Source organism: Scophthalmus maximus, chromosome 20 (genome assembly GCF_022379125.1).
Source record: "Scophthalmus maximus strain ysfricsl-2021 chromosome 20, ASM2237912v1, whole genome shotgun sequence".
Classification (NCBI taxonomy): domain Eukaryota; kingdom Metazoa; phylum Chordata; class Actinopteri; order Pleuronectiformes; family Scophthalmidae; genus Scophthalmus; species Scophthalmus maximus.
Genome location: NC_061534.1, coordinates 15,007,604 through 15,033,626, shown reverse-complemented (window position 1 = coordinate 15,033,626; position 26,023 = coordinate 15,007,604). Strand labels below are relative to the sequence as shown.

The following is a 26,023-nucleotide window of genomic DNA, read 5'->3' as shown; positions in this document are numbered from 1 at the left end:
TCAAGTGACCAAATAAACAGCTCAAGAAATCTTATTAAAAATTAAAGGTCTTGTGATTTCTCTGAGGAAAAATGCTTACGGCTGCAGTGCACAAGACACCAAACTAATCATTGTAAAATGTATGAGTGCTTGTAGCAGTGGTTCAACATTTGGGGAAATTTACTTATTCACTTTCTCGCCAAAAGTTAGATGCGAAGATCGATGCCACTCTCACATCTGTCTGCTGGATATAAAGCTTCCTATTAGCAGCTGCTTAGCTTAGCTTAGCACATGGCTCAACGTAACAAAATCAACCTACCAGCATCTTGTTTTTTGAATCTGTATAAAAGGGAAGTGCTGGGCCATCTACTGCAACCTCTGCTGATGAAGGGTGAACGAAACATCACGACCACAAAACATTCACAGAAGAAACAAGTTCACTGAAGACTCAGAATCAGAGTCTTGTTTGTTGCCAAGTAGGTTCTCACATACAAGGAATTTGCTTTGGCTATTGGTGCATAACAAACATAGTAAATAGAAAAATAAGGGGAGGAAAATGCAAAAAAAATCCCTGCAAGTACAAAGAGAAGAGCAATAAGCTGAAGCAAACTGTACAATAACTGTTGTACTGTTTTTGAGGCGTTTGTTCTTGTGCTGGTTTTGGTCCTGATTGACCGCAGCCTTCTGCCACACAAACAGATTGTGTCCAGGGTGGGAGGGGTCAGCTACAATCTTACCTGCACGCCTCAGAGTCCTGGAGGAGGACAGGTCAAAAGGGATGGCAGTTTGCAGCCTATCTCAAGTCCATGATTCAAGACTAAAATGTAGACAATTGGTCAAGATATTTTCATGTTCACAAGAAGAATAAAACCCATATTGACACTGCTTGCTTGTGCAATATTCTACTGTGAAAACAAGCCTAACAAAGTTCTTAGGAAGTATGATGCACTTTTGTTTCACCCTGAAATATCTGTTAGTAAACATTAGTGCAATGAATGTCTTGTCTGGGTACAGTTAGAGATTCTCCCAGTGTAGTTTGAGTATCTGCAGGGCAGCAGATGGGTCACCAGAGTCTGGCTATTTAATCAGGGGGTGAGGTGTAGTGCTGGCAGAGTGGGGGATTACATGGTCTGGTGGTTAAAATATTCATTTCCATCATCTGCAGCAGATATATAAATCTTCTCTTCAATATTCTGTAGCTATGTACTGGACAGAGTTTTGTCCAGCATCTAAAAGGCAGACAAACTATATTGTATATTTCCTCCAGTGAAAGCAGACACACAAGTGAAGTATTGAACAAAACAAGTGCAGTCGAGGTTAAATGTGGTCAATGAAAATTGCAACATGTGTGAATTTATGTGCGTGCGTGTAAATTGCTAGTCAAAGAAAGACGTCAAAACTGCTTTTAATGTATGTGACTCAAATTCACCACAGCAGCAGACTGAAGTTCCGAGTAACTGTTGATTTCAAAACGCCACCATCCTTCCTCTTTTCTCAGAGGTGACGGCCACTGATGTCTACGGATGTGACTGTAGCTCACTTAAAGGGGCCTACCCGTGTACAAAGCTGCTTACAGCCCCTTTTAGCACAGCCAGGACAGTAGGGTTTATACGTAATGGGGGGATTTCTGCAAGCCAGACCTCTTTCCCTACTATAATTAGGCCACCCACATTCACAGTCATGTGCCTCAGATCGTGACTCTTAAGATTTTGGGACCTTCCACCATGAAAACATGTAATGGCCTACAGAAAGCACACGTTTACGTGCAGCTTTGGAAACAGCACAACACGACTTTTGTTCTGGACATTAACTTTCTGAATACATACGGTAGTATACCAACTATATCTTTCAGAGAAGTGTGGAATTAGGAAACAAAGAATTGAGTCATATTCCTCAATAGTTGATGTTTTTAAATCCTCTGCAGGGCCGGTCTAGCTTTTCACACATAGTGGGAATTGGTATATCTGTGCTTTCAATAGTTTGGATGGTCCGGTTGTAAAATGAATCCCCATCAAATGTAAGAGCGGTCACTGACAGAACAAACTAAAAGGACTTTGCCTGACATTAACTGCGCGCACAAGTTATGTAATTTCCATAGGTGTTTCGTGTTGCGTGCAGGAGTACATGGGAGGGGGCGTGTCAGCCGTTGGCGAGGCGCTGATTGGTCCAGTTGTGTGGTGTTCATGATTGACAGAGACTACGGACCAGTGCGCGGCCGTTCTTTGTCTCGGCCCCCTCGTTGGCCGCAGGGGCGACGTTCAAGGGAGCGTTTGTTCGGGACGGGAAAACTGTGCCGTTATGTCGAGCCTGTAACAGTTTGTACTACTCGTTAAACCGGATTTAAACCCAACCGGAGGGTTTTTGTTTCTCAGCCTTGCCGATAAGGGAAATGGTCGCGCTTGCATTTTCTTGCCAGTGCGCCTCGAACTGTGGAGTTTAACGAAGTGGGAGCGTTCGAGTGTGCGGAAGGAGGAGAAGCCGTGGATCCGTGCACCGTCGGTAGGTAACTTGTAAACTATGTCAACGTCGACACCTCCTGTGTTAAAAGGTTGAAATACTGTCTACAGAGCTGCCTGTTGGGAGATGTACACTTTCCAGTGGGTGGTTAGTTTCAACTCGAGTTACTTCCCCTCCCAGCGTGTCCTGCTACCAGCGCGCTGCTCGACCCCCGGTGGTTCGCTTCTGTTTAGCTTCGTGTGCAACTTTTAATAAGGCGCTATCGTGGTCACTGAAGGCAGCACGCTAATTAACCGCAGCCGGCGGTGTTAGCATGCCGCTAACTGAGCTAACCGCTCCGCTCCGTCACGTCGCTGCTCTGGACTCGAGGGCTCCGGGAGAACGAACCCGCGACCACGGAAGCGTTCTCCTGCAAATCAAACACTTGCGCTGACACAACGCTTCTTTTGCGAACACGAACACGCCGTGGAAGTTGCCGCCTGGCTGGAGACGACTGCGAGTGACAGCGGCTGTGTGACGTCTAGCCACAATGCTAATGTTAGCAAGCATTTGTTGGCCGAGTGGCATTTAAGTGGAATTGTGTCCAAAGGTGTTTCAATAAACATCGGATCAGTAATGAGGTCTGTGTCCACAAGCCATTTACTTTTGTGAACTCATTTAGTGCCGAGTTGATGAGACTTTTCTTTAACTTAAATAGCAGTTAATGAAAAATATTGAGTCAAGGGACTTTAAAAACATCGTAAGTGCCTCTTTATCAAAGCGTGAAAATTGTACACAAACTTTGCATAGAGTAATAAAGTTGGTATTTAGTAATAGGAAAAGTTCAAATAAGGTCTTAAATGCTGCCGACATGTTGAATAAAATTGCACCAGTATTTATGCATACTGTAATTAACTGAGTATTCTACTTTTTTTAGTGTATATACATTCTACATGTATAGTAAACATCCACTGTGGCTTCTCTCGGTTACTGTTTGTATGTTTAGAGTGATCTTATCTCGCAGACTTGGTCTGTTCACATCTGTATGTGATGCATAAAGTCGTCTTATGCAACGTGTTGCAAATGGCCTCCTCTCATCTTACAGGTCTGGATAACATTGCAGCTGCAGGCCCTTTACCGATGGGTACACGCTGTGAGGCGACACGCCGAGAGAGCTGCACATCGTCCAGAAGAGACGAGAGCTGTCGTAGAATGAAGACGAGCTAGATACTGTCTCCACGAAACTGTCCAAGACTAGTTTTGCCCTGGACCAAACGCACAGAGAAAACCTGAAACGTAACTTTTGCTGGTTGACGCTCACCTTCGAAAAGAACACCTTCGCACAACGCTATCAGTATGAGTGCCGAGGGATATCAGTACAGAGCGCTGTACGATTACAAGAAGGAGAGGGAGGAGGACATTAATTTGCATGTGGGGGATACGCTGTTGGTAAGCAAAGGAGCCCTGGTGGCTCTTGGGTACACCGACGGGCTGGAACAGAGGCCAGATGAGATTGGATGGCTGCCAGGCTTCAATGAAACCACTCAGGAAAAGGGGGACTTCCCTGGGACATATGTCGAATACATTGGAAAGAAATGGATATCTCCCCCCACACCCAAGCCGAGGCCCATCAGACCCTTACCTGTTGCTCCAGGTGCCTTCAAGGCGGACGCCGACTCTGACTCGGAGCAAGGTGAGTTCAGCACCCAAACACAGATAATGAGGAGGGCTGCAGCTACGGTCTTAATCAGTTGTTTGGAAAATAGTGAAAAAGTTCTCAGAGCCCAACGGTTATTACACAAAATTGAATCAGTTACACAACTCCGTCAGGCAATGTACTTAGCAAAAGTTAATATATAGCTCACTGCAATATATATTGTGACAGACAGTTTCTTCATTGTTCTGAATTGGTGCTGGTGAAATCGACATAACATAGCTTGTGAACGGTATGGTTCTTGTTTTTTATCTTATCTTATCTTATGTTTAACAATTGATTGTTAACCTTCATTTGACACCAGGAACTGCTTATTGTTGCATACTTCCCATTGATTGGGTTACATTTTAAATTTCAGTGTATACCAGTTTGTTGGGTGAATAAAGTGGGTGTGTTTGTACTTTTGAACAAAGCCAAACTTACAGTATATGAAAAACATTAAATTCACATTTTGGGGGGTTAATTAATCGGCAGAAAATTCCTATCCTGAGGTCCCCTCAGTTGCTTTCCCCCCAGAACTTAACCACATCTGGGGCCTTTGTCAGCAGGTGAATTTTCCTCAGGTGAGGTTTTTATCACAAAGTATTTGAGACAAATTTAATTTCTATCACGTGTTTACAGATGGTTGTATGTGTTTGTGTGTGGAGATTGGCTGTGAACGTCCTCCTCGATCTTTCTCCGACCGTCCACTGACTCCCTGTTGAAAACTGATAGTTGGTTGAAAACAGAAACAAGTGACTTGCAGATTTGGATTTGGGAAATAAAGTGCAGCGGGAAAAATGCTGATGCTGCACAACAGTTGAGAACAAGTATCACTATCCAGTACTGTACAGCTGCACTGAATGTGAACCAAGCTCATTCTCATAGGACAATGGTGCTGGCAAGCATCCAGGCTACAGTACACCAGAGCATCTCGTGCCTGCCATATGTTACCAGTGGATATCATCTGTGTTTCTCCACAAAGCCGCATCTTAAAAAGAATTGAATTCCTTTATCACTGTTGAAAAAGATGATTAGATCCTTATGTATGGACGATTTAGGCAAATTACCTTGAAAGCTCGAGGGGAACAGCTAGGCTAACGCTATCAAAACTACAAAAGTAAATGCCTTTCTGCGTCTTTAAAGCTGTCTTATTCTCTTTTTGTTTGTTAGTCAGCAAGTTAGTCATCAACATTTTCACGTCACCGTAGTTGCGCTCATGACAATGTTACAGTTCACTCAACGCCCCGAAACCCCAACAGCTTATTTTGACACCTTTGTTTGTACATATATTGAACATACGTACAGCGTCTAATTATAACAAAGGTGGATCTGTTAAAAGCCATGTATTTGCAGTTTTGGCAAAGTTAGACATACGGCGTCGGTGTATGGCTAGGCAAAATACTACATCTGATTGATCTAAGGAGCAGAGACAAAGAGATCAAATTAATCTTTTTTTCACTTTATGCATGATGGAAAACCAGCCAAAAGTCGGGCTGTTTATTTTTATTAAAGCTAGACATGTCACTATATGAAATCTATGATCTATAGTCAGAATATTGCCTTAATGTAGTTGATTAGTTGAGCATGGTTTTTTTGCTCATATTCAAACACTGACGTCTTTTATCTCCACTTGTATGTGTTTCAATATGGTTGCATGTGAAAATTCAACCTGTTACTCTCCGGCCACAACTATGAAGTGCAATTCAAACCCATATCTCTTTTTTAAAGCACTGTGACTTGAACAAATGTGTGCCTAAAGCTTTCTGCTCACCTAAAGAGCAGCTGTCTTTGGCAAGGTTTCCAGTTCTTGCCCTTTGTGGTACGGTTGTGAAATTGCTGCGATTTGCAGCGCGAGCGAGGAGCAGTATGAAGGGGGCATGTGTTGAATGGCTGTGTCGCGGTTGAGTGGCAGCGTTGTGCGCGGAGCGAGGGTGAATGTAGCACTGGGAAAAGAAAAGTCTCTGTGTCCTGGGCTGTTAGAGGCGGGGGGGGGGGGTTATTGTGGGTAAAGGGGAGAGAGAGCCCCTGTGCTCGCTAAAGGGTCATTGCACAGCATAGTGTGCAAAGGGATCAGAACTGGAGCGGAGCTGGGGGCTTGGCAGAGGGGCCGAAGCAGGAATGGGGTGAGGGACTTGGGCTCTGCATGCTCAAGGGGGCTTTGAAGAGGGGCTGAGGGCTCAGTGATGGAGGCAAGGGTCTTGTTGCTCCCAGAGTGTTTGTGATTTATTGCACACCACCAAGGGATCTTGCTCCCTTCCTCCCACTCCTCAGCTTTTTTTCTTCCTCCTCCTCTTTTTTTTGTGTTTTGATAGTTCCTACAGTCAGCTCTGGCAGGGGGAAAAGAGGTGGAGAATGGAGGCTTGGAAAGGGGCCTCTCCTCTCTGAGCCACAGGGGTTTACATGAGTGCAGCAGATGTGGAGAGGGTGAGGGAGAAAGAGAAGAGGGCTGGGCTGGGAAACTATTCCGCCTCATTCCAGCTCTCTGCCTTTTTTTTTTTTCTTAAACATTAAAGTGTTACTCCTTTTCCGGGCCTCTCAGTTGAGAAAATATACGGGCCCGCCAAGAAAAGGCAACTCAGAGACTGACACCCAAAAAGAACGAAGCCCCACTAACTTAAAACCATGGCTCCATTTGTTAGTTTAATTTTTATACAGTCAGGAAGAATTGATTTAAAACTGAACATTTTCCACTTGTTCCTTTCAAGCACTGTTCATACTTTTCATATGGATGCAAAAGAAATCTGTTACTTTGTTTTAAAAGCATGAAATTCAAAGATTGGGATGGGGTATTTAGTTTTCATGAGTGTTATTTCCTTATAAGATAAAATGAAAATACATTTTTTTTAACATAATGAATACATGTCATCAGTGCAGGAAGGTATTTTAAATAATGGTTAATTTTCTTAATCCTTTTAGTGTTAAAAAAGAGCTGCTTCCTTCAGTTGAGGAGTATTGTATCATCATATTAGCCATTTCTATAACAACATTGAAGTTCAACGGCAGTTGGATATTCATATTACTGAGGCAGTGGCTCTAAACGGTTAAGTGTGTTTTGAGTTCTCAGTGTTCACTGTGTTTGTGTGTGCGCGTATAATTACCCTTTATCTTTCAACAGCCAGTCTGCGTGAACATTCTTCCAAATGTTGGAGATAAAAATGTGAATAAGTGGTTGTTACTCTACATGCTCTCACAAGGTTCAGCCTACGTGCCGAGTCTTGTTTAAGGAAATGTTTGATGCCATCGGGCTATCTCCTCTCGCTCGACTGAGGCTTATCAGTATGTTTTTGTGTGGCTAACATAAAAAAAAAAATCACTGTATTTAAATCCTTTATAAATGTCTGTTAAGTCTTCAGTAGCAGATTATTTTATGTAAACCTTAAGCGTGTGTGGATTTATACTGTGTATTTGTGCCATAAGCCAACTCTATGGCACTTCTTACTTTCACTTAATGTTTATGAAAGAGACATTTTGAAAGGGGCTACCGAAGGGAAGAGATCAGGCTCCACAAAGGAGCCTGTTGCGGAGAGAGTACACTGCATAGCTGGAGATTGAGATAGCGTAGCTCTCCTTCTCTGGGCCTCTTTAGTACTCGGGCTGACATCTGCTGTATACAACACATTTTCTGTCAGTGCTGCAAAGAATTCACTCCACTTTAAGTTAGGACATGTAACAACTTGGGTTGTGAAATCGGTAGACTCTGCGTTACTCTCCAGAAAGGACATTCGCACATCACTAAATCCATCTAAGTTCAGTGGCAGAACGAACAAAGCCCAAGTTTTATAACACGATAGTCTGCACTGATAGTGTTCCTCTGTGGAACTAGAAGCAGCTGGGGCCAGGAATGTGTTGGCCCTCCTCTGGTGGAGGGATGTGCACAGACTGCATGGTAGACTGATTTGTAGCTTTGTGATGAATCAGTATTGTGCTAAGTGCTGATTGCGGTAACCTGGTGCACAATGCAACTGGACAATAAATGGTTGCACAATGAATAGGCCCCCGGCGATCGCTGTTTTACACTGTCATTGTTATCGGCGTACTTACTGCTGGTATGAGGCTAATGTCCACTAAGATTTGTTGCCTTTTAGGTAGAGTGTTGTTATAATACTCTACCATTATTAATAATGGTAGAATATTATTATAAGATTCAAATAAGTTTTTGTCACATTTGTTTGTCGTAGTTGCGAAATGTGAGCTCTACGTTGTCATGATTAGCTGGGATTTGGGGGAGTGCAGATTCATATGTGGGTACTTCTTCTGTTCGGTGGATAACTCTCACAAGATTGTCCACAACACTGGCAGGTAAATGTTTGTACTGTAATAAAGAGTAGTAAAATTCTATCAAGGGAGTTAAACACGCACACACTCACACACACGTATTCAGTGAGGCAAAATACAGTTCTGTGAGAAATGGAAGTTTAGAGATGAGAGTTGTACGAGGCTGGCCACAGTGTAATGTGGTGATGAGTTGCTCTGTGTCGCCAGTTTAGCCAAAGACAAAAACAGTAACTACTGATTTGTCGTTCCATGTAAAAACAATGAAAATGGAAAACATTTGTGACCGTGAACGCAGCAACTGTAATAATTTAACTAAAATTTGAATTTGATGAATTGAACCACTGACCATTGTATTTTGTATTATTTATAAAATATGATTGATTTAAATGTAATTATTTTGCTTCTTCTGGCCTTGTCAAGTTTGTATTCAATATAATACCATATCTCAATCAAAATTCTTGTGAGTTTCATGTTTTACTTTACCTCTGAGCCTTTAGAATATGCTGCTGTTAACTGACATGCCAGGGGAAAAAGAGGATATAATTTGATGGCTCAGCAGGGCTCCAGAAAGTGTCCAATTGTTTGAAAGTGGGTGAGTTAACATTTCACGTGGTCGTGAGAGTGTCTGATGATCAGTTGGCTATTTTGGTGCCCCTCCGGCACAGGATTGGATCACTGCATCAGTCATTGTGGTTGAAAGTTGTACTTGTTCTCTATAGCCGACTCACTCGGTCTCTGCCTGCCTCCACTTTCGTGACAGCCAATTCAGCTGTACTGTGATTAAAATGCGAAGCAGTCTATTGCTGATTATTTAAAAAATTTAAAAATTGAGGAGAGAGAGAGAGGTCCCTGACTCGTATACAAGTGACGTTTAGCGTGCTAGCTCAGGGGGCATGGGAAACTACAACTTTCAACCACAATAGCTAACACAGTTTCCGTGGTTGCATGGTTGCTATGCTGTGTGTGCAATGTATGCAATGTGGCCCGTCTATTGCAGGTAACTCCTATTTTCCCGGTCAACGTGATTTAAGCTTGAAACTTTGAACTTGCCCTACAACAATAGCAAACACAATCATTATTATTTTTCACCGAACTGTATTATTGTATAAATCGAATAAGACTTGAATGGTATTGTGTGCATGAAAGCCTGCATAACCATTTTATTACTTGATTGTGTGCAGAGACTGATGTCTGAATTGGCAAATCTTCTTTACTGGAGTCAGGGCATGTCTGCTAGCAGGATTAAGAAAGACGGAGAATAAGGCAGAGATAGACAGACTTGAAGAAGTGTTACACTAAGACAGAGGGGAGATTAGAGAGGAACACTAAGTCAAGGGGAACAGAAAAGGTGTTTCGAATATGTTATGTATTAAGAGAGCGAGGGAAATGAGGTGGACTGGCTAATGTAGGTAGATACTGTGTGTGTGTGTGTGTGTGTGTGTGTGTGTGTGGAGCCTTGTGCTGTGGAGGTGTGGTGTTACGTAATGGTTTGAACAAGATAGATCATAGGCTCTTTTTAAAAGCTTCAGTTAGATTCTACCTCAATTAAATTTATCAGTCACTTGTATTAAAATAACGATCAATTACTTCACTTTGCATGCCTTTTTAGGTGCAGGGACTTGCAAAGCGAGAGGAGTACTCAGTCATGCTCAAATTAATTTAATGATTTATGGTATTATAACTGTTTTTACCAAACAAAAGACCTTTGAGTTCTCTTTACTTCTGCAAAGATGGTTGTTTTCCACGAAGGTGGAGGACTTTATATTGCTTTGAAAAATGTAAAAATGTGACGGGTGCAAAAACGCCCAGGAAAAAAAAACGCCTAAGAGGATTAAGTAACTACCAGTATTATCCAATGCCTCTGTCCTGTCACACCAGTAGAAGTGCTACATTAAGAAACTTTGAAATGCTGCTCAACTTTTTAAAGTGCTCACACATATTCAGCAAACAACAGGACACATCTTAATGTTATCTTCACTATCACTGAGCATGTTATATATCTACATATTATATACCTTGAACCCTTTCATTTCAGATTCATGGATATGCTGTTCTGGTGACGCACCACACAGTTTGATTGAGAAATGTTAGAACCCCGAAAACCTTTCCCCATTTTTCTTTAACTTGTTATTAGCATTATGCATTTAATGTCAACATGTATATGTATAAATACAAGGTAAATCCAGTATGTAACCATATTCCTAAGTCTCATAAAAATGACAGTGTCATCCTCTGACAGTTATTACTTTTCAGATGTGGCCTGATTTGTATTATTTTTTTTTTGTAAGTCAATTGCAAGCCAGAAAAACTGCTGTAGGTCTTGTGATTTAGTGATGGTTTGCTTCCTTTTATAGGGTTAATTGTCAATATGTAGCAACAGGATCCTTATTGGCTGTTGCTTAGCTTTTGCACTTCATCTTCCACCCTGCAGGGGGAGACATTGCCTTCCATTTTCTGCTTGCTTCAGCTTAGACCTTTACCATTCGTTGGGTTATAGTAGAAGCACGATAAAGCATGTCAGTGCCTCCATTTAAATATATTGATAACAATCTATTCTTTTTTTTATTTTTGAATGTTTGAATAATGTTTTACCTTTAGTACATCAGCTGCAGCCTTTTTCAGAAACAAGACTGGATAGACTTTTTATACTTAAAAATATATATAATGTGTACTTCCTGCTCTATAATGTACTGTGATGTTCTTTCTGTGGGTAATCAACTTTTACTGGCGTGCCAAAGCTAGACCCTTTTCAGACGAGAAGAAATGGTATAACCTGAAAATGCTGGTTACTTGAGTGGGCTCTCTAAATTTAACCCAAGTCTGTGCTATCTTCAGTTTGTCCGTGCTCCCCCAGCCCTGTCTTGCCCACAGTCTGCAGTTCGCTCAGTGTAGACATACCGCTCGAGCCGGGGAGATTGTCCCCTCACACCACAGCAGCACCAGTGGCAGCTGCATCGACTTCCTCGACCTGCGGTTGACTGACTGACGGAGGCTTTTTGGGATATCATGAGAAGAGTCTGCCAAACATGCAGGCTTGTAGGGACTCGTCCGAGGGGCCCCCCGTCTCTGTACTTTCCTTTCCCAAATTGCCACAGAAACCAGCGTCCCTAGAAAATTCGAGCCGTCTCATGATGTGTGCAGCCCCTCAGCTGTTCCAGCTCCAGACACAGCAGAACAACAGTAATAGATTGTGTTGTTAACGCAGTAAATCACAGAGGACTATTTGGTATGTCACTGGCATTGATTATCCTGACTAGAGGGGTTATAATTTTGCTACTAATGTAGATGTTTCTAAATGTTTATAGACCTCTAGAGTTTTTTGTTCCAGGTAAATAAGGTTTGCAGAAAATGCATTCATCTAATGTGCCATTTGCAAACTATTATAAAAGATATAAAAAACAGTCTTTACCCGCTTGCTTGACAGCAGTTAAAGCTGCCTAGTTTTTCCTTCTAAATTTGGTAATATGTGTGTATCTTTGTGTTTGGACAGCGTGTCCAGTCGGAGCACGTTGATCGTTTGATTTCGTGCCAAGGCATCTCAGAAATCATCACCGATAGCTTGAAACATTTCTGTCATATTTTGTCTGCTACTTGATACAATTCCATTGGCGCTGAAACTATCACATCGTTGACAGTACCAAGAAGCAACTCTATCTCCAGCCTGTACCGTGTCACTCATAGGCCACCAGCCATGGGTAGAGTAAATAAACACAAACCTGGGGAGCAGTTTGAAGAATCTTTTGTTTTTCAGGAGTTATTACTGAGCCGCAGGCAGATGTTTTGAAGTGTTTCAAAGTGACCAGTCTGGAACAAGCCAGCCCTGGGATTCTGCCGTTGATAACTTTTCTAGATATGAACAGTGGGAAGGTGGGTGAGTCGAGGGATTTAAATTTAGCTTCAGATTGTGATTTGAGTTTCTCAGAAAAAGGTTGGCTGTAAAATGGCAGCCGTGTTGGATATCTTGTCTGAGAGAAAGGTTACACTTCCAAGGTGTGCGGTGGCAGGACTGCGTGTCTCGATCTCTATTTAGGGAAACTTTGGTGTTCCATCTCAGAGTTCACTGCTTCTGAGAATACCCCCTCCCACTCTGCTGTTCCAATAATGTCTTCCAGATGACCAGTTGTCCTACATGGAGTTTTTTGTGTGTTCCGTGGTTAGAAGGACTTTGGTTATCCAGTTTCTTCACACGCAACATGCTAAAGAGGATGTGGAATTGGATGAAGTGGTTCATTATTTGCATGATTGGACATTCTTTGGGAGGAGAGTGTAGGGCCTCAGTAATGACTAGCATGCATGCATTTATAGGAGCAGTCGTTGGAAGTTTCAATACGTGATTCCAAAAAAATTGGATAATTTTTAAAGTAGAAAGAAAGACAAATATGGTTACGAGAAAGGCTTCCATTCATAGTTTCTCTGGGTTTTGAATCTGCAGACTCGGTGTTGAACAGTCAAGCCTTTCAGAAAAGCACCCTTACAAAATGTACGTTTGCAAATCCAAATAAAATCCTTGCCAACCCCTGCATCCTTTCATGTCCACACCTGGGTCCAAAGTTCTAAAGGAAGAAAGTCAGACCTGGCTTACCTCATATCACAGCGTATTTGCTTAGTTTCTTGGTCCAGTGAGCCTCAACTTCAGTGCTCAGCACCTCGTTTTCTTGAATCATTCTGTTGTAAAAACTCACCTTTTACTTTTGAAGGCGGCACTTTGGTCTTGTACCTGCTCCCTTTGAAGTTCTGAGTACTTCATAGGTCGGGCACCTAATCGACAGTTGCTGGTTCAGATGAATCGCAGCCCTCGGCATTTATACCACATAAACATTCACCATAACCTCAAAGGAGATTAGACTGGCAGACCATTTATTTATGTCGCCGTACTTTCTCTTTTTGCTTGGGTTGCATGATTTTTTTGTATGCCTTAGATATCAGATTGTGAAGAAAGTAAATCCATTCACTACCCCTTCAGGAAAAAATGTGAAACCATGTAAAATCCCCTTATAGGGACTGTATTTTCAGAACAGCCAGAAGGATGAGTATATTGTTTCATGTTGTCTAAATTTAACTGCTCCTCAAACAAAGGTCTTCTGTACTTACATGCTGTGGAAGATATTAATACATTTTGTTGGTTTGAAATTTTTTTCGTGGCAATGGAATTAAGTGTTTTCTCTTCTATCGCTCAAGTTTCTCTCGAGGCGCTGAATGGAAGTTATCATTATTTCATCAATATTCACAGTCATCAGTTGAAGGACCATATCAAAATACTCAGAGAATAATGCAGCCTTATATTGTAAAGTGTTAATAATAGCTCAAACGATGAGTCTATTTCAAGAAAACGTATCATATGAAATATCAAAAGCCGTAGTTTGAGATGTGTAATTACTGGTTTTCTACGTCTTCTGAAATAATTATTATTAGTATTTACATTGTGTCTTTGGCAAACAATTTGAAGCCATCAATTTGATCTTAAGGATATTGTGATAATTTTTTTATTTTAAAGAATAAACTAATAATAGATTAATCAAAGTAAATATTTGTTAGCTGCAGCGCTAAAGTAAATAAATACTCCTTGGAAAAATATATCTGATGTACTACTCTTAATGTAAATTTGTTTATTACAATAGTCAAACGTGTTTTCACTTTATTATTTGATGCAGATAAGTTGCATGCCATAGACTGATATTGGATTTACACGGATAATGAGTTTCACTGATGGTTTTATTGAAAAACCTTTTTGCTATTTCTATGGTCTAATTTAGATTTTCAGTCCACACAAACACACAGTGTGGGTTGGTAATTTTGGATCAGAAAAAGGTCTACAATACTGAACCAGTGAAGAATTAACAGGAAGCCAATTTTATTTCTTTAATTTTTGTTCAATTTTTGACGGTGGGCGATCTGATTTCTCCTCCAGGCTCCTGTCTGCTGGACCTAACGGAGCAGTTCTCCCTCCCAGAGACTGCTCCGCCCATTCTGGCCAGACTGCTGGAAACTATCGAGAGGAAAGGTGAGTTTGACAGAGGGAACTTCAAGTTACTAACCCTGACACGCACCATATATTGACTAATGTTGATTCTCTTTTTAACCACATATGATCTGTGACTTATTTCAATAAATCAACCACGAGATATTAGTTTTGTCAATAAAAGTACATTTTGTTGATTATTTGCAGGTCTGGACAACCCCACTATATATCGAACATTTACCGCTGGTGCTGGACTTGAAGTCAGACAGTATTTCGAATGTGGTAAGCAGTTCGTTGATTACCCCCCTTTTTTTCAACCTACATGAAACTTGCAGGTTTCTGAAACTAGACAGAGAGACACATAAAAGAGGAAGGCTCACTTGCAAAAACAATAATTGATAATGAAGAAAAGAGCAAAATGTGTGTGGTGACGTAAAACGATTTGTGTGTATGAACATTAGGTCGAAAAGAACAGAGGGCCCTGTTTTGTGAAGGCTTTTTCGTTGTGCAGGAATTAGTTGTAGTATTAAAGCCTGTCTGCATGTTGCTTTGCATTTCAGATCCTCCCTCGGCAGACCTGGACCAGTTTGAGCTTTCGGTCTTGTGTGATGGTCTGCGCAGGTACCTGCAGGATCTTCCACAGCCCATAATCCCCACTGCAATATATGCTCAGATGGTCCTCACTGCCAAAGGTGAGAACGAGCAGTCGGCCTGACACAGAAGTGCTGACGTAATGTACCGCTGCCCTACTATTGAGCATTTAGTGATTTAGTGAACTTAAAAAACCATGAGACTTCATCAGGGCTGTATGGCCGTCAAAGAAGACTTGATTGTTTTTTTAAGTCGTTAAATCCCCTTTTTCCTCAGTGTACTAAACAATATATAATCAGTGTATTTTTTTGCCATCTGGCTTGCTGCCTCTGTTGCAAGCACAGACAAAATTTTTCACACCACACACTGTTCCGTCGCTCTGCATTCTCTTGCCGTCACATGGCCAGAAACAGGATATCTGTGGTTAATAGGAACTTAAACAAGCCTGAAAGCTTATCTCCAGCATCTCTGAGGAGCCAATCACCTGCCAGTGTACCTTACGCTCATTGTCAACCACACAATCACTCTGCGGTTTTCAAACCTAACTGCACATGACAGGTTTTTTCCATCTCTTCATTGTTTAAAGAAACATCTTTCATTTAATACTTCTCTTCGACAGAGGCAGGGTTTTAACACGGTGTCGCTTTTTCACATCTGTCTCGCTGACCTTATCGGCCGTTTTCATCTGTTTCAACAGAGGTGGCGAATCCTGAGGAATGTGCCCAGCTGCTACGTCGCATTGCCAGCACCCCGAGCCTGCCGCCCCAATACTGGCTCGCTCTCCACTGTCTGCTAAGGCATTTCGCTAGAATGTGTCAGAATGGCTCCAAGAACCTGCTCTCTGCTCGAGCCCTCGGCGAGATCTTCAGCCCCGTGTTTTTTAGACAGCAAGCCACCAGGTTGGTGTCAAAGCGGCAGGGACCACACGCAACTGCTACATACACTGGTCTGTAAAAGATAGACCCTCAGACAGCAGACAGACAAGTGTGCAGGCTCAGACATGCACTCCTGCAGGCACACACACATACATACATACATGCATGGACATTCAGATCACAGTCTGTCAGGCACTCTTGGGTTTCAGCTGTACACAGATATAGGTTGGAGCTTTTCTACTTACTAGCTGTGCTGCACAATTATTGTAGCTAAGCCTGAATAACCATCAGATTGAAGCCAGCACAGAGCAGCAGGATCTGCCGAGTCACCTGGGCTGTAAAACACAGACTTTATTTAACCTGCCTCTTCCCCCCCCCCTCAGTTGTGAACCCAGCCTGGATGCTCACATCAAGATCATCGAGGCGCTGGTGACCAGTGAATGGAGTGAGAGTCAGGCTGCTCCAGGTAGTTGAAATGTCTTTTTTTTTTTACACAGTTTTTGAATCCTGCAGATTTAAGTGTTAACAGTACACAATGGTCGAATATTAGTTGTTTAATTCAAGCTAGGAGGTAAAGATTCCCGCTGCATTTATCATTGGATGCAGTACATGGGCTTACGTTCTGCAGGGACTTAATTCCTACAGAAAATGACACCGCGAGACATGAGCTCTATTTATAGCTTGAAGGGCCACTGTGGTGGTAAACTACTGACACTGTTCGGTTTATTTTATTATTTTATCATGTACTGGTTAGTGGATACACACGTCATGGTCTTTATCACAGAACAGTCGGTCCATTTGAATTAGGGTTACACTTCTAAAAGCTTTAGCTGAAGCTTGCAAATAAACATTACATTTAAAGTTAAGGCCATATTACATTTATTTGAAGTTTACCATAGATGTGTTGGCTACAGAGTGCAACCTAGTGTTATAATGTTGGGATTTTGGTGTTCATAAAGCTTTTAAGTTGAGCTGAAAACTGACACCCATTAATAAAATGTTGTTTGACATTCTGGCTGGTCATATGTCAAATGCAAAGCTGCACAAAGTCAGCGTTCATGGCTGTTATAGTGGTGGTCTGCACAGATGAAGCTCGTCCGGTGGTGTGAGTTCAGCACGTTGCGTAGCACAGTTATGTTTTTACAGTGCTAGTTAAAAGCACTGTCGTTGGCTGGGCCAGAGGCCCAGGACTGGCTGTGGCTGTTTGCACATTTTATTACCTGTTAGAGCTATTTATAACGTTCCTGTGCTGGGCCCACTCTCAGCTGTCAGTAATTTGCACCTGCGGGAGCACTTTGGCCGTGGGACGGATGAAGGATGGAAGGGCAATTGGGCCGGCGGGCAAATAGCAAAGCGCATTTAGTCGATTTTATACACAGACACAAATCCGTAAAAACATGGAACCGTCAAACATGCGACTGAGCTCAGATGCGCCAAACTGGTTTCAGCCACACGTGTCATACAGATAACACGGGACACAAGTAGAGAGAGGGAGAATAGCCTTCTTTGTCAACACATATGTACATTCTGTACATGTGTTTCTGTGAATGACCCGTGTGTGTGTGTTAGGGTGTCTGCGTGCCTCCTCCCAGTTACTGCGTGCCTATTTTAAGAAAGCAACAAAAGGCCCACTTAGATTTGGTTGGCTGGAAAGTCGACCTACTCCACAGAGCACTTCTTGTTAACGGAGGGCTGCTTCCAGTTTCTAGGGGCCACTCTCCTCCCCCCTCGGTCCTGCCTCTGCCCAGATCTCCACATGTCCTCCCTGACTCAAAGTGCCCAGCTCAGCAAATATTTGAAACTTTGCAAGTTAATCATAAGACTGAACCCCCCCCTGCCTCCTCCTTTACAAACAGAGACAGAGGGAGTGACCAAAGAGACGGGGAGAGAGACGCACACACACACACACAGCTGGCACGAGTGGCTGCTTTCAGAAGAGGCAGCACTGACACCAGAGCAGCTACTGTTAATCATTAACTACCTGCCTCCATGTGAGCAGGCCGCAGCCTCGCAGAGCTCAGAAAGAGAGAGGGAGAGAGGAGGAGACTTGGCCTTTCACTGCGCTCGCAGCAGGAACTGAGCAGTCAGTTAGCTAGACAGTCGCATGTTGCACCTGCCTCACGCCGAGGGGATTACCTGGATTTCATTAAGAAGCACATAAAGCCGTAGCCTCCTAAGAATTAAAACAAAACCGCATCCAGGTTCTCTGTGGCTTGAACTATGAAATGGAGCTTTACCGGAGGACTTGGAAGTTATTCAGTTGGATTTAACTTACCTTTTGGGAGTAAAAGAAAAGCTACAAAGAAGAAGTTGTTGGTTCACCAAAACATGCACAACTTGCAACGTAAGTTTGATGTTCTGCATCACTTTTTTCTCCCCCTCTAAATTGTCACACTAAATTAGAAAAATGTGTTTCTGCTGCTTCTGCCTTCAGGCTATAACAAAAAGGTATACGTGTGTAGAATAAGACACAAATACCACAGCTATGAGTAAAGGCTTAACAGAAAACAAAAGCCTTTTATTCTTGTTCTATTTTCTTACGCTATCAGCAAACAGTTTTGTCCAGAGCTACTTCTCATGCCATATAGTTACAAGCTATTCTTAAAGACAGTACAAATAACTATTGCTCTGAGAAATGCTGATGAATATTAAGAGGCATTCAGTCTAAGACCTACTGTTCAAAGAGGACCTAAAATGAAGCCAACAGGTTGTGAGAGGCTGCAATAGTGAAACTACTTTTAAACCACGTAGAAGCTGTTGGAGAAGTATCCAGACTCGAGCATTTAGGTCACTGACTTGTACGTTATAGAACATTTGTGTGATGTGTTCGTTGCTTCTTAACCTAAGCACGAAGAGCTTTGAGAACCGTTCCTTAATTGAACCTAGTTGGTTGGCGACTGTGTTCTGCTTGAATCCTCACACTTTACCAAGATCTAGGTCTATTTTAATTTCACTCAGGAAATCAAGGGACCTATCTCTGTGTCACGCTGTGGGATTACATGCGTATTTTGTAGTTCTGGGTGCCGCTGACCATGCCAAGCATTATAATTTAGCTGCGTACGTGCTGCTGCAGAGCTGGCTTTGTCTGAGTGCCAGCAGTGGGACGGACTAAACCTCTGCACGGCATGCAGAGGGGAGGGGCCGAGCAACCTGCAGGAGAGCGAGCAGCTCAGCTCAGAGCGAGGGAGAGAATTAGAAAGGAAAGCATGGGACCGGTCCTCCCCCCCTCTGCCAGTGGAGAGATGCTGCACATTTGCTCCTAAGATGGATGCACAATGCCGGATGCTGGGGAGAGACAATTATGAGTTATTCCAGTTTGCCATTTAGCTGCAATGTTGTGAAGAATTGAAGCAGGGAGGTAAAAGGCAATGGGCTTTCAGGATGACCTCACCGCTTTCAGGAACTGAACGATGCTGGAGTGGTTGGTGACAGACCCCCAATGTGATTGGCTGTGGTGAGTGATGTAACACGTTACTGAGCAGGATGCCCTTAATGTTTTTTTTCAAATAGCTGTTTACGTGGTTGTATGTTTGTTGTCGCCATGGTGACAGTTTTGCAGTTAGCGTTATATTGCAAGCTAAGTCTTTGTAGAAATGTGAGTGCACTGCTGTTGGCAGGCAAATGTTTGAGTCGACTGGATGGATTGTTCACATGACCAGTTCTAATAATTAGAAATTGAGAGATGAAGCGGGATCACGTAGGAATATGTGTATTGCAGTGGTAACGTGTGCAGTTGAATTGCCAAGCTGCATTCTGCAGAGATCGTAAACCTCTGCGTTTTATGTCACAGTTGTAGCTACCTGGCACATGAATGGAGCTTGTAGTCACAATGAGAGAAGTCCTGCAATGTCTGTAGCAGCAGCAGTGTTAATGCAGAGGAAGTGAACAAAGGCAGTGCAGATTTGTTGGTTAAAAATAGCTGCTAGCTTCACTGTGAAGCTCTCACCCACTGCAGATTTAAGATTCTTTATGGATCCAGTCTCTCGTGCTCCATCCAGACCACAGACGTAATGACAACATTCCCCCGGAGTGCTGCAACAGGGAAAGATGATTCTGGTTATTCAATATTAAAGCTGGATAATTACTGTTGGGGGGAGAGAAAAAAAACATGTAGAGGAATTAAGTCACCTGGCTATTAATTTAATGATGTCCTGTTTTATTATACAATTTCTGTTCTTTCTTTAAATATATATATAAAAATTGCTATTCAACCTGATTTCCTGCTTTCCCAATTAAAGAATCTAATATTTTTTTGGTGTCGGTGTTCATCATTGCCATCATTTAATTTACATAATAATATAAGGCTACACAGCTGATAGCAGTTAATAATATTTAGAGAGAGAGACCTTTTTTCTTGAATGGATTCATTCTCCCTGACTCACACCTCCCATTGCCTGAGCATCACTGCCTCTCTGCTGGAGAGGGGCGGCATTATTTTCAGTCCGAATAAATCAATGGAAAAAGGCTGAGAGCAGAGCCTGTGTGTGTTAGTGTAATTGAGAGCATCTGCAAAATGCTTGATTCTCTTGCAAAAAATTTAATTCAAACGTGGCTGTCAGATTTGGTAACATGTTGTATTTTGTGCCTTAAAGAAAAGTGAATGTTACCAGTGCACCTTGAGTCTCTTTAGATGCGTCATTGCGAGTCAGAAAAAATCTAGGTCTGCAACAAACTATTATTTTCTCGATTCATTTATGTTTGGTCCATAAAACGGTGAAAAGATGTGTTCTCGAAATCCCAAGATGATGTTTTTGTACACACCGTAGATATTCACATTTAAGAAGCTAAAAATCTGAGAATTAAAACTTTTTTCATAAAAACTACCAATTATTCGATTATCAAAATAGTTGGCGATTAATTTAGTAATTGTTTAACTGTTGCAGCTCTAGAAAATTCAACCACTTAATTCGAACTGTGGTCCAGGTTATGTATGAATGCCGGTTTATTTACATGCCCTCTCCTCTCCCCCCTCACAGCTCTACCTCCTAAGCCACCCAAGCCCACACCTGTGACCAACAACGGTATGAACAACAACATGGCTCTGCAAGACGCCGAATGGTACTGGGGAGACATCTCGAGAGAGGAGGTCAACGAGAAACTGAGGGACACCGCCGACGGTACTTTTTTGGTGCGGGACGCCTCAACGAAAATGCACGGAGACTACACTCTGACCCTGAGGTGAGCTGCTTCCTCGTTTCAATTTGCAATCATTTCCTCTCTTCAACACCGATGTTTTGTTTTTTTAGCAGTTACTTTAACCGTTTCTTTGCGCTGGTTTTGTCAACAGGAAAGGAGGAAACAACAAGCTCATTAAGATATTCCATCGGGATGGGAAGTACGGCTTCTCGGACCCGCTGACCTTCAGCTCGGTCGTCGAGCTCATCAACCACTATCGCAATGAGTCACTGGCTCAGTACAACCCCAAGCTGGATGTCAAGCTGCTGTACCCGGTCTCCAAACACCAGCAGGTAAGACGTTAGCAGAATCTACACTAGCACATTTGAAATGCTTATTCTAAAGCAGTGTAACTTATGCATTTGTTGATTATTGTTATCTTTTAGGATCAGGTGGTGAAAGAAGACAACATTGAAGCTGTTGGGAGGAAGCTCTGTGAGTACCACCAGCAGTACCAGGAGAAGAACAAGGAGTACGACCGTCTGTATGAAGAATACACCAGAACATCACAAGTGAGTACCAGTACCAGCCCCAGTCAAACTATTATCAACAATTGTACTGTGATATGTGAACAGCACACTAATTATTTGCCATTATTCCTCCAGGAAATCCAAATGAAAAGGACAGCGATAGAGGCTTTTAATGAAACCATAAAAATCTTCGAGGAGCAATGCCAAACACAAGAGCGGTACAGCAAAGACTATATCGAGAGATTTAGGAGAGAAGGCAATGACAAGGAGATCCAGAGGTAAGAAAACACTGCACTTTCCACGTCACCTGAAAAGAGGCAACATGAACGGGTGAGAAGTTCAACTATGTTCAAAAAATTCTCGATTTCAGGATTATGGGGAACTATGAAAAGTTGAAATCGAGGATAAGTGAAATCGTAGACAGCAAACGGCGACTGGAGGAAGATCTGAAGAAACAGGCGGCAGACTACAGAGAGATCGACAAGAGGATGAACAGCATCAAGCCCGACCTCATCCAACTCCGCAAGACTAGAGACCAATATCTCATGTGAGTATAGCGCTCAAACAACGAGAAACGTACAGAGTATGATTCCCTCAGGAGGAGGATCAAATCCAATCTGCCCTGGTTTCTAACGTCCACGTGTTTCCCCTCGTAGGTGGTTGACCCAAAAGGGAGTCCGACAGAAGAAACTGAACGAGTGGCTTGGAATCAAGAACGAGAACACAGAAGAGTGCGTATCATTCAGATTTGAACCAATTGGCACAAAAACTTCCTTTTTTGGCTTGCGACTTACATTTGTGTGCACCACTTTGTTTTTCTCTAGTCAATATTCTATGGTGGACGATGACGAAGACCTTCCTCATCACGACGAGCGCGCCTGGAAACTGGGCAACATCAATCGACTACAAGCGGAGGCGCTCCTCCAGGGCAAGAGAGACGGAACATTCCTGGTTCGAGACAGCAGCAAAGCAGGATGCTACGCCTGCAGCGTTGTGTACGTATCTGTGCACTTTGTTCAAACAGCTCATGTAGGATCGATTCACATTGTTTTCAGTCCTGTCTTGAAACAATGCTCATGTGGACGTTGAAAATAATTTTGTTTGCTGTAATCGTTCGTCTGGTCCATACTGAATAGAAATAGTCTCATAGTTGTTGCCTTTAGCTGCATGAGTTAATCAAACTAAGTCAATATCTTCCCATGATTAGTGATTGAAGCACTAAGTCCCTCTTGTTACTCCCAGAGCCGTTTAATGATGAAAAATGGTCCATTCGAGTAAACAGAGTTGTCGCGACTTTCAATAAACGGCCCTGGTTACTACCAGTCACATGTCCAGGGGGAATGATTACAGTGAACAGAAGCTCTTCGCATGTCCATATGGGCAACTGATTGTGAACCATCCTCTAATGTTTTATCAAGGTGTAAGAGGTTTAAGTCTGTCAAGTAAAATGTTGGTCTGAAAGAACACTGCAAATACTGAACAGACTGTGATTTTCCTTTCTCTGCAGTGTGGACGGTGAGGTAAAGCACTGCGTCATCAACAAGACACCCTCAGGCTTCGGCTTCGCCGAGCCGTACAATCTGTACAGCTCGCTGAAAGAACTCGTACTTCACTACCAGCACACGTCTTTGGTCCAGCACAATGACTCTCTGAATGTTACGCTAGCGTACCCAGTTTATACTCAGCAGAGACGGTGAGGACCTCCGCATGTGACAACATGGACACAAAGGAAAAGGCCTCATGGGAGTTGGAGGAGATACATGTCCTGGGACTCTGTGATTTAAAACAAGGCTCCGGTGCCTAACTCGGACTTTAACAGAGGAAAAGACGCAATAAAAGCCTGAAACATTTCAATGACTTTGCCAGACCACGAGCCGGAGGCGAGTCTGAATGTAGATTTCTCTTTTTGTGGGAGCACAGAATCAAGCGGAAACTGCTGAACTCCCCCTGTGGAGGACATAAGAGGCCTTTTCCCGACGGTGCTTGTTCTTTTTCAAAGCTTTACCAGCCGGAATGTCTAATCGCAGCAGATAAACTCTTCAAATGGAACTGTACCCACCGGCCACAATTTTCTTTTTCCACTTTTTTTTTCCTTTCACATCATTTATGTGTGTGTCTTTGTTTCTGCACAAGTGTTTGTGTGTATGTGACTGAGTGAGTGTGTGACTGTCCATGTGACCAAAACTCATAGATTCAGGAAACTGTGTGATATCAGGGGCTGTAACACATTCACTTGTGTTAACTGTTCAGTAGCAAACCATGCATCAGCTAATAAATGTAGCAAAATGGCACTTTCAAACAAAGTTTTAATTTTATTTTACTCTTATCAAAAGAGCAGAAAGGACAAGACGTCGGCATCCTGCCTTCTAACTGTCCAGCATTGTAGTACAGAAGTAAACTGCATCTTTACTGTGGGCAGGTGAAACTATGAGTGGGCTGACTCGTTGATGTACATCTGTGAAAACGTGGAATGTCATGAATCAAAGTGCACCATACCAAAAAGAATCAGTTCCTGTTTAGTTACATTCTGATCTGCTATGCAATTCTTTCTCCATTGTTTTTCCTTCAGAATTGTTTTACTCTGTTTCAACCCACGATATAAGCTTGTTTTATTGCTTGTAAAATACATTTTCCTGTGTACATATCCAATAGGATATTTTGTGTCAAAATGCCAAGATACAATAAGAAAACTGTTTGATTTTTAAAGATTATAGAAACACTTTATGATTCACTTTAACAACTGGTATACAGATGGAAAAAAAAGTATTTTACTCGTCTTTTTTTTGCTTCAAACTAATGTTGGTCTCAGGCAGAGCCTTTTGAGTATCCAAGCTGCTCAATGTCTACACTCAGTTCTTTGTTGAAATGGACAAAGAAAGTTTGAGCACTCAGATTGGAAGGATGGGATTGTAGGACCCTTATCAACCATAACCACGAAAACAGTATAGATTTATTTTCTTATAAAATATATATGTTCCCACATGAGAATATATGAAATTAGACTGGTGTTTTCAACTGACGAATATCGTTATTAAAGATCACTATACATTGTCCACTTAGTATTTTTCTGTATCAGAAAATCACTGTAATTACATGGGTGGAGCAGCTCATTTCACATTCATAGTTCAAAGGTAACACGTGCCAGTGGAATCCGAATTTGACCCCATCTTTATTCTAGCTTTTACAAGTCCACCATCAAGTAATTGGTACATGTGTTAACCCATTGAACTGGTGAAAATATTTCAAATGGCAACCAGAACTACTTTGTCACCCTCGTTAAGTCTAACTGATATGAAAAATTACAAATTGGATCACTCGAGTGACAAAATGTGTCCTGTAATAGTATATTTTATATATAGATCTACCTGTCATAAAATTATTTAGATATTTTGCCCCGCAAATAGACAGTATCGTTGCATAACTAATTAGATGTAAATGTAATCTTGATTATTGCTTTCTTCAGCACAACTATTTCTAGTTAAAGTTGTACATGTATAAACCGGCTTACGACAACAAAGCCTCTACCGTGTTTGCCTCCTCTCAGAACAAATGGGGACAAGAAATTATAAATGTGATATAATCTCTTATGAGATAAATGCTGTCTGAATAAGACCATGTATGAAATTTAAGCATGGAATACACCCCCCCCCCCCCCATAGCAGGACAGTTATACTGTGCACACAGTGTAAAATGTGTTGTAGATACATTTGACCAAATTATTCATCCAAGATTAATTTGTAGCACATTGATATTAACCGTCATTTATTCGAGGTTTGATTGGGTCTTTCAAAGCCATTAACAGATGTCATGGATATTATGTCACATCTGACATTACTTATACTAGAAGTCGTCTGACTTCAATTAACCCCCCCCCCCTCCAAACAGCTGCTGGCATGAACTTTTTGTTTCTTATTGTTGAAATATATTTTTTTCGTTTTTTATAGTTCTTGGACGACACGCACCATTATTTGCTTTGCCCCAATTCTGGGTTGTATGATTATTTTAGGTGTCTTTTTTTTATTTAAGGCTCATCTTTTGTGGGTGTCCCAGACATGATGATTTGATTGAGATTCACCAGTGTTCCCCAGTTTTGCTTCAAATCTGTATTGGGCTTTGTTAAAAACAAAATAAAACACTTGTTTTTAAAGAAAAAAGTCTTACCGAGTCAAATGTAATGTGTATTACATTTTCTTCCCTTAGCATATTTATGCTATGGCACTTTTCATGCCTTCTGCTGCTGCCTGGAACTTTCTACAAAGTGGACTGCTGCTTAAACAGTTTCTTGTGGCCCGACTCTTCAGCAGTTTGTATTTACCTCCTGATTATTTTGCCTCTGTCCTGTGACCGGTTTTTCTTCATCATCTTTTAACCTCAATGGGACTCACCTGGGAGAATAAAGGTAAAAAAAATAAAAAATTGAGAATAGCCTCACTACAAATTAGCAATATAAATATATCTCCCAGCATTCTATAAGTATGAATATGAAGGGTTCTCACTGGACTTTAAATACAGGATTATCCTATACTCAACACATGCACACTAAAAAAAGTTCTGTTAATGGCAAGAT

At 42.0% G+C, this 26,023-nt stretch overlaps 1 protein-coding gene across 3 annotated transcripts; it reads left to right on the top strand.

The window, feature by feature from the left end:
- The first annotated feature begins 2,219 nt into the window (after positions 1-2,219).
- pik3r1 (phosphoinositide-3-kinase, regulatory subunit 1 (alpha)) lies at positions 2,220-25,610 on the top strand. 3 transcript variants are annotated; one of them, XM_035607855.2, is made up of 15 exons: positions 2,220-2,478; positions 3,521-4,108; positions 14,295-14,387; positions 14,553-14,627; positions 14,906-15,037; positions 15,634-15,835; positions 16,195-16,277; positions 20,788-20,989; positions 21,099-21,279; positions 21,373-21,498; positions 21,592-21,734; positions 21,827-22,003; positions 22,113-22,187; positions 22,281-22,451; positions 22,964-25,610. In XM_035607855.2, exons 2-15 carry the CDS (start codon positions 3,772-3,774, stop codon positions 23,151-23,153), a joined length of 2,187 nt encoding a protein of 728 aa, XP_035463748.1. In that variant the 5' UTR covers positions 2,220-2,478; positions 3,521-3,771; the 3' UTR covers positions 23,154-25,610. The 3 variants fall into 3 exon arrangements, with proteins under 3 accessions (XP_035463748.1, XP_035463749.1, XP_035463751.1); XM_035607856.2 differs by lacking the exons at positions 2,220-2,478; positions 3,521-4,108; positions 14,295-14,387; ... (2 more) ...; positions 15,634-15,835; positions 16,195-16,277 and adding an exon at positions 17,718-18,155; XM_035607858.2 differs by lacking the exons at positions 2,220-2,478; positions 3,521-4,108; positions 14,295-14,387; ... (2 more) ...; positions 15,634-15,835; positions 16,195-16,277 and adding an exon at positions 18,431-19,265.
- Positions 25,611-26,023: the final 413 nt, after the last annotated feature.

Coding starts and splice junctions, on each gene's coding strand:
- pik3r1 (XM_035607855.2), top strand. CDS start 3,772: ATGAGTGCCGAGGGATATCAGTACAGAGCGCTGTACGATTACAAGAAG. Junction 15,038..15,633: donor GATGGTCCTCACTGCCAAAG/GTGAGAACGAGC, acceptor CTGTTTCAACAG/AGGTGGCGAATCCTGAGGAA. Junction 21,499..21,591: donor AATACACCAGAACATCACAA/GTGAGTACCAGT, acceptor TTATTCCTCCAG/GAAATCCAAATGAAAAGGAC.